This window comes from Bos grunniens, chromosome 5 (genome assembly GCF_055505025.1).
Source record: "Bos grunniens cultivar Pamir isolate PY7600 chromosome 5, Bosgru_T2T1.0, whole genome shotgun sequence".
Classification (NCBI taxonomy): domain Eukaryota; kingdom Metazoa; phylum Chordata; class Mammalia; order Artiodactyla; family Bovidae; genus Bos; species Bos grunniens.
The window spans coordinates 28,272,907-28,280,915 of NC_141169.1; the positions used below are offsets into that span (position 1 = coordinate 28,272,907).

The 8,009-nt window shown below is 54.5% G+C and overlaps 1 protein-coding gene across 1 annotated transcript; it reads left to right on the forward strand.

Moving 5' to 3' along the window:
• The first annotated feature begins 232 nt into the window (after window positions 1–232).
• Window positions 233–7,794, forward strand: LOC147371553 (keratin, type II microfibrillar, component 5). The gene is made up of 9 exons (XM_086403834.1): window positions 233–727; window positions 2,445–2,653; window positions 3,227–3,287; window positions 3,431–3,526; window positions 4,184–4,348; window positions 4,611–4,736; window positions 5,128–5,348; window positions 6,077–6,108; window positions 6,797–7,794. The coding sequence occupies exons 1-9, from the start codon at window positions 308–310 to the stop codon at window positions 6,988–6,990; spliced, it is 1,524 nt and encodes a 507-aa protein (XP_086259960.1). The 5' UTR covers window positions 233–307; the 3' UTR covers window positions 6,991–7,794.
• Window positions 7,795–8,009: the final 215 nt, after the last annotated feature.

Below are 8,009 nucleotides of genomic sequence, written 5' to 3' on the forward strand. Positions count from 1 at the left end.
TAAACGAGCTTTGAAGATGAAAAGTGCAAACGCACAGTGTCCCTAATAACATCTTCAATACTTTTACGGAGGCCGGGAGTCACTGCTGAGCTCACCTTTAAGACGAGTCCTTGGAGAGTTGTTGGCAAACTCCCCAAGCCAATAAACAACATAAAATGACTTTTCACTTCTTTCATGTAGCCAACCCCAGCTCTCTCCACCAATAAAAGGACCGAGGAGGATCAGAGGGTCCAGAAGCATCCTACGTAGCGCACCCGCCGCTCTCAACACTCCCTTGCTCAAACCTCCATCCACTCAGACCCACACCATGTCGTGCCGTTCCTACAGGATCAGTCCAGGATATTCCGTCACCAGGACCTTCAGCTCCTGCTCGGCTGTGGCCCCCAAAACGGGCAGCCGCTGCTGCATCACCGCCGCCCCTTACCGAGGCGTGTCCTGCTACCGGGGACTGACGGGCTTTGGCAGCCGCAGCGTCTCGGCCCTGGGCTCCTGTGGGCCCCGCATAGCGGTGGGTGGCTTCCGTGCTGGCTCCTGCAGCCGCAGCTTCGGGTACCGTTCCGGCGGCGTGGGCGGCCTCAGCCCTCCCTGCATCACCACCGTGTCAGTCAATGAGAGCCTCCTCACGCCTCTCAACTTGGAGATCGACCCCAATGCGCAGTGCGTGAAGCACGAGGAGAAGGAGCAGATCAAGAACCTCAACAGCAGGTTCGCTGCCTTCATCGACAAGGTCAGTGAGGCCTGGGATGGTCCAGAGATGGCCCCGGCCCTGCCTTCCCCTCAGGAAGGTCCCAGTCTTCAGGGGAGCCAGCGTATGGCTGCCAGCCACCGGAGGGAAATGCAGGCCAATCTTCACAGAAGGATTTATTTCTCTCGTGTAATTCCAGCAAAGTGTATCTATACCCGCAGCCCAGCATGGTCCAGAAATTGAGTCTGTGCTGTAAAGGGTTTGCACTTCCAGAGACAAGACAACATGGGAATATCCGAGCTGCCGTGAAACATTGGGCGCTGGGTGCTGGACGAGCAGAGGGGCAGTGGGGAGAAAAGAAGGCCTGTGGTGGGGCAGCTTGGGAAGCAGTTGGAGCTCTGCTCAGAGCCCTGCCACCTCCCCACCTCCCCGCCTCTGCTCACAGTGCGAATCTTCAGGCCTGTTGCTTGTCCCCTTGATAGAACCGGCTTCATATGTTTGCTTTGAAGATTAACTGGGCTCCTGTGCAATCAGTGCCGGCACATAGAAAGTGATAAATGTTAGCTGTTAGCATTCTTCCAAGGACAGTAGTGAGCGAGGAGATGTGATAGGCAACCAACCAGGCTTGCCAGGCTGCTTCATGGGTGCAGAGCTGGGAATGGAGGAGGGGAGGCCACTAGACTGGCGAGAAGAGACCCACCGGTGCAGAGGGTGAGAAATCCCCAGCTGCCCTCTGGCTGCCTCCCACAAAGGTCACAGCTGCACCTCCCTTCGTGTGGGCTCTGTCATGGGGCCTTACTCCAGCAGAGGAGACAGGACCAGACTCAGGTCTGGGACCCGGGGTGAAGGACAGTAAGGGGGACCTTCTTATTATCACTTTCTTTAGTGATCTCAGTTAATCCTTGAAATGAGTCACTGGAGTAGATATTACCATCTCTATTTTTTTAATAACAAATTGAAGCTGAGAGCTTAGGGAGCTGCTTAGACAGACTGTTCATAGGGTTCTCATGACTGAGCAACTGAACTGAACTAGATAAATCATGGTGACAGGCAGGTGAAGGAGGCTCAAGGAACGTAGGATCCTGACTCCTGACTAATTATGAGATGATAAGTTAGTCATTTCATACCTTGGGGTCTCCTGTTCCCCTCCTGTACTATAGGGGAAATAAGATCTCCCCCCATAAGGTTGTGAGAATTGAATAAAATTGATTGGTAGGTGCAGTCATAGATAAAGGTGTGTGTGTGTGTGTGTGTGTGTGTGTGTGTGTGTGTATCTTAGCACAAGCCCTGGGACCACACAGTAAGTATTCAATAAATGTTTGTTGCTTACATGAATAAATGAAGAACTTGTAATTAAAGTCATAGTTAAATTGGTTGAGCACTTCCTGTGTGTCAGAAACTCTTCTAAACACTTTACATGTAGCAACTTGTTCAATCTTTACAACTTTAAGGAAGGTACTATTATCATCTCTGTTTTGGAATGAGAAAACCAAGCACCCAGAGGTGAGACAGCTGCCATTACAGTGGCAGACCTGGGATGTGAATCTGACCTTTGGCCTCAAGCCCGGGTCACTCCCACCCACAGTGCCTCCCTGGGGGGCTGGGAGCAAGGCCCCCTGAGTCGCAGGGATTCCAGGGCTCAACCCCCGCCTGGCCCCGGCTGTTCAGCGGGCACCAGGGCAGGAGAAAAGAGAACTCTGGGGAACCAGACACCTCCCAGGGCTCCTCCTGAGTCTCTTTCTCCCACTCTGGGCGGCAGGTGCGCTTCCTGGAGCAGCAGAACAAGCTGCTGGAGACCAAGTGGCAGTTCTACCAGAACCAGCGCTGCTGCGAGAGCAACCTGGAGCCCCTGTTCAATGGCTACATCGAGACGCTGAGGCGGGAGGCTGAGCATGTGGAGGCCGACGGCGGGAGGCTGGCCTCAGAGCTCAACCACGTGCAGGAGGTGCTGGAGGGCTACAAGAAGAAGTGAGTGTGGCACCACCTGTGGTAACAGGGTTAAGGGGGAAGGCTCTGCCCACAACCCTCTTGAAGCAGCTTCATTAAGATTCCTGCCTGTCTGCCAAGAGGGGCTGCCCGCTACCCAAGAGTATGGGCAGTAGGAGCCTAGGTTTCTTCAGATTCTTTGGCTCCACCTCAACTCCTTGGAGGCCCATGGGTCTTAGAGATGGTTTCAGAGGAGTAAGGAAGCCCAGTGGGGTTCCATGGCTTTCTTGCTCCTCCTGCTCCCCTTCCTGACCCAGGCTCCACATCCTCTCTGCCCGTGGCACCAGCTCTCTTTGGATCTAGGATGGATGGAAAGATGATTGTAGACCTGGGCATGGAATGTGCATTCTCTGATCTCATCCCAGAGGCAGCAGGACTCAGGTGGAATGAGCCAGGCTGGGACAGGGCTAGCCCACAAACAATGCACAAATAGAATGGGGAGAGAACGGGATGACGTTTGCAGAGTTCACCCCATTTGACTCCCAGAAGAGCTTGCCCAGGATGGCTGCCAAACCCTGACTCCTCAGCTCCAGCCTCTGACTCTCTCACATGCAGGTATGAAGAGGAGGTGGCTTTGAGGGCCACAGCGGAGAATGAGTTCGTGGTTCTAAAGAAGGTAAAGGGGCTGGGCTCCGGGAGGGAGGGAGCGGCACCTCTGTGCGCACAACCTCCAGGGGGACGGGTCGCCACACCCACCCAGAGCACCTTCCCGGGGCCTCCTCCCACACGCTCGCCCCCTCCTCTCCACCCCACCACCAGGATGTGGACTGTGCCTACCTGCGAAAGTCAGACCTGGAGGCCAACGTGGAGGCCCTGGTGGAGGAGTCTAATTTCCTGAAGCGCCTCTATGACGAGGTGAGGGGGCCCCTGCCAACCAGCCTGGAAGAGGGGAGGGAAGGTGAGGGGACCCAGAGTGGAGACTGTGTGCACATTCACCCCCTGAGGGATGACAGCATGTAAGGAACACGCACACACATGCAAGTGGGCGTACTGTGAGGCTGTCACAGACACGTGCACGTGAGCACCGAGGACTGTGGAGCACGTGTGTGCTTGGGCTTCTCTGTGCTTGTGGTCTCTGGGTGTTGCCGTGTGTGTGCCTGTGGCTGGTCTGAGTGCGTATAGGTCTCTACATGGATATGAAAGTGTATACGTGGGGTGGAGAGTGCAGGGGGTGGGTAGGGTGGGTTTCCAGTGAGAGAGGGGTCTTAATTCCTGGACAGATCACTAGTCCTGGCATTCATACCCAAGCTTCCCTGCTGAATGACGTTGAGTCAGGCCTTTTTCATACACTGGGATTCAGTTTCCCCATTTGTTAAGTCTGTCCCCAGCTGATCTCTAGAGCCCCTTCCAGCTTCACTGATGATGTACCTGTGTGTGAACAAAGGCGAGTGGGAGTCATGAATCATGCATGGCCAGTGGGTCCCCCAGGGAGTGGACAGCCCCCAGGGGTAGAGCATGTGACCCAGACCAGACACCAGAACCAAATGCATTGGCTTTTGGCACCCACCCCAGGAGATCCAGATCCTCAACGCCCACATCTCAGACACCTCGGTCATTGTGAAGATGGACAACAGCCGAGACCTGAACATGGACTGTGTTGTCGCCGAGATCAAGGCTCAGTACGATGACATTGCCAGTCGCAGCCGGGCTGAGGCTGAGTCCTGGTACCGCAACAAGGTGAGTGGTCCAGAACACCTGCCTCCTGAACATGGCACTGGAAAGGATATGAAGTGTGGATTAGAAAAGGCTTCTTCTGCCTGGGGACTTTGATCTTTAGGGATGTCGAGAAAGAGACAGATCTCAATTTGGGTGTCAGAGCAAGGTGGCCATGTATAGTTGCACAGGCTGAATACTGTGCAACCTGCACAATTATCCAAGTTGTCCTGAGTGGATGAGCTGTCCCATTCTGAGCCTCAGGAGCCTGTCTGCTTCCTCCCAGTGTGAGGAGATGAAGGCCACGGTGATCCGGCATGGGGAGACCCTACGCCGCACCAAGGAGGAGATCAACGAGCTGAACCGCATTATCCAGAGGCTGACAGCTGAGATTGAAAATGCCAAGTGCCAGGTATGGGTTCTGGGAGGGCTTGAATACCCAGCACAGGAAAACTGTAGCACCAGGCCCTTTGCCCGCAGAAGAACAAAGGTCTAGCCCTAATCAGGCCTCAGAGTGTGCCCGTGAGGAAGCAGGGGCCCAGAGAGGGGGCTGGGGCCCTGGCACTTCACACAGCACAGGAGCTGAGATGAGCCAGATCACTGATATCCCCCTTCTGGCCACCCTGAAGCACCATCAAGAAGAAATGATGAAAAGTGTCCATCACCTCCCTTGTGTTCATAGTCCCATTAACTACCTGCTCATAGGAGGTTAACCTAACTTTTCTCTGGGATCCTTGCCCCAGCTCCCTTGGCTCAGATGAGCCTAGCTGCACCTTCCCATCCTCACATCTCTTTCCCCACAGCGGACAAAGCTGGAGGCCGCAGTGGCTGAGGCTGAGCAGCAGGGTGAGGCAGCCCTTAATGATGCCCGCTGCAAGCTGGCTGGGTTGGAGGAAGCCCTTCAGAAGGCCAAGCAGGACATGGCCTGCCTGCTCAAGGAGTACCAGGAGGTGATGAACTCCAAGTTGGGCCTTGACATCGAGATCGCCACCTACAGGCGCCTGCTGGAGGGCGAGGAGCAGAGGTGAGGCTGAGGAAACCTTGGGAGTCTAGAAGGAGGCGGCCCTGGTCCTCTGGGGGTGAACTTCCCTGAACCCAAGTGGGAACTGCATCTTTGCCCACTGCTAGTACAGCTCAGGCTTCAATAGAAATAATAATTTATGAACGCTTTATTAGGCCTGTGCTCCGTGCTCATTTTAATCCTCACAAACCAGGTATTGTTTTTCCCATCCAAAGATAAGGAAATAAGGCCCAGCGTTCAGCGACCTTTTCGGGGCTACACAGTTAATAAGCAGAAGAGCCAGGACCCTCATGCAAGACTTGTGGCTCTGAAATCCACTCTCTTCCAGTAGCTTCCTACAGGAGGCTGCCGCTTGGCCTGCCCTGGAAGCAGGTACATTATAAGGTCGATGCAGTCTATGCTATAGCTCTTCATTGGTACCAGGCCCTTTCACATGCTTTCTGTAAGCCTGATCGGCACTATCCAGGGTGGGCCAAGTCATTCCGATTGGAAGCAGCACGTGGATTTCATAGCTTCACTCACCTCTGCTGAAAAGCAGAAGGCCTTGTCTCTGTGGTCAGTGAATAGTTAAAGGAGTGTGAGCATTTAAGGCAAACTCTAGGGAGCACTTCCTGCCTCTGGGGAATTGGATCTGTACACAGCAGGGCCCTCTCTGTGCCTAAGCTTCAAGGAAGCTGCCTCAAGGAATCCAGCTCAGTGCTTGGAATTAATTAGACTTTTCTTTCCTGTAGGCTGTGCGAAGGAGTGGGCTCTGTGAATGTCTGTAAGTACCTGCTTGAAACCCCCCTAGAAAACTGGCTTTATTGATGGGCAGATTTGAGCCGGACAGCCTAACCTAAAGGACCTGGAAAGTTCCAGACCTGGGAGGGGGCCTTTCATGCCCCCTGCTCCCTCCCCCGCTACGCCCCGCCACCACCCCCTTACCTTCTCCCTGGAGGCACTAAGCAAAGGCATCTTTGGGCGCCCTCCACTGGTGAATGTGTGAACTGCATGCCCGGGAAATAAGAATGCAGCCTCTTCGCCCCTGGGCTGCCCTGGTGGCTCAGATGGCAAAGCGTCTGCCTCCAATGCGGGAGACCCGGGTTCAATCCCTGGGTTGGGAAGACCCCCCTGGAGAAGGAAATGACAACCCACTCCAGTACCCCCTTGCCTGGAAAATCCCATGGACAGAGGAGCCTGGCAGGCTAGAGCCCATGGGGTCACAAAGAGTCGTACACGACTGAGCGACTTCACTTCACTTCAGCTTTGCCACTGAATCTGGGGGTACTTGCTTCCTTCTCGCCTGGGTGCCCTAGAAGGCTGAGGTGCTGAGAACAGGATCTGAGTTATGAACCACTAAACTCATCGGGGAGGAGGACGCTCATGCATGCAGAAGCCCTTGGGGGCCTGTCCTGGGGTTGGTGACATCACTGCGGTCCATTCAGCCCTCCCTGTCCCCTCTCTTCCCACAGGTGTCAGCAGCTCACGCGGTGGAGTCACCTGTGGGGGCCTCACGTATAGCACCACCGCAGGCCGCCAGATCGCCTCGGGCCCCGTGGCCACCGGGGGCAGCATCACAGTGCTGGCGCCCGACTCCTGCGTCCCCTGTCAGCCCCGTGCCTCCAGCTTCAGCTGCGGGAGCAGCCGGTCTGTCCGTTTTGCGTAGAGTCAGAGGCCCCGCCTGCATCCCCCCAGCACGGAAGGGTGTGTGAATGGGAAAAAAAAAAAAATTGTGTGCTTGCTTCCAGAATCTTCCATGTGTTCCTACAAGGGAAGGACCCTCCGCCGCTCTCCGCACCACCTTCTCCTTTTAGGGAGTTGTTTTCCTGGTTCTCCAACAGGCTTCAGTTAGAGTCATTCCCAGCCCTTTCACTCAACTCCGATTTGAATGCTAAATTCCCGCGGCCAATTTGTGTTATTCACCAAGCTCTCTGGGACCCTCCCAATCACCCAGGGCAGCTGGGCATCATGAAAACTCAGTCTTCCTCTGGCACAAGGAATAAGCCGAACCATCCAGTCAGGTCTCCCTCAACCTTAGAATCAGAGAGGAAGCCGCCCCCACTCCAGCAGATCCCTTGTCCTGGCTGGGAAGTTCTCTGCAGGAATTGCCCCTTGGTCATTTGAGTTTGTATTTTGCTTGTCTCTCTAACTGATTGCCTTCTTCTGGGTTAACCTGTTCCAGCCAAACTCCTCCTGTGACGTCCCAGATGAGAGGCCTCTAGTGGGGGGAATTCTTTTGACTTTGGACAGGTCTTGCTATTCAATACACCTTAACAGATTTCAAAGAAAACGCCATGGTTGCTCCAGATCGCCCCCTGCCGGCGCAGGGGGAATCTGTCCAATCCAGAGCAGGTGGGCTGGAGAAGGGGAGGCCACTTTCTGGGTCTCCCTCTTATTATGACTGTCTGTGGGTGCCGTGCCTTCTGGGTTGTCTCATTCTGTGTTTCAATAAATGCTGCTGCGATGCAAAGACATGTGATCTTGTGAATGGCAATGTCTCCGACTGTTGCCCTAATGGCCTGGGAGTGAGCAACGAGAATGAAGACAGAACACAAAATCTGGTGCAATGGGTCAGGGGACCTGCAGCCTCTATTGGACTGAGGTGCAGAGTCCACTCTGAGTCCAGCTTTTATTTCTAATGGCAGACTACAAAACTTTCTTTGATCTTTCTTCCCCAAGACACTA

Coding starts and splice junctions, on each gene's coding strand:
- LOC147371553 (XM_086403834.1), top strand. CDS start 308: ATGTCGTGCCGTTCCTACAGGATCAGTCCAGGATATTCCGTCACCAGG. Junction 2,654..3,226: donor CTGGAGGGCTACAAGAAGAA/GTGAGTGTGGCA, acceptor TCTCACATGCAG/GTATGAAGAGGAGGTGGCTT. Junction 3,288..3,430: donor AGTTCGTGGTTCTAAAGAAG/GTAAAGGGGCTG, acceptor CCCCACCACCAG/GATGTGGACTGTGCCTACCT.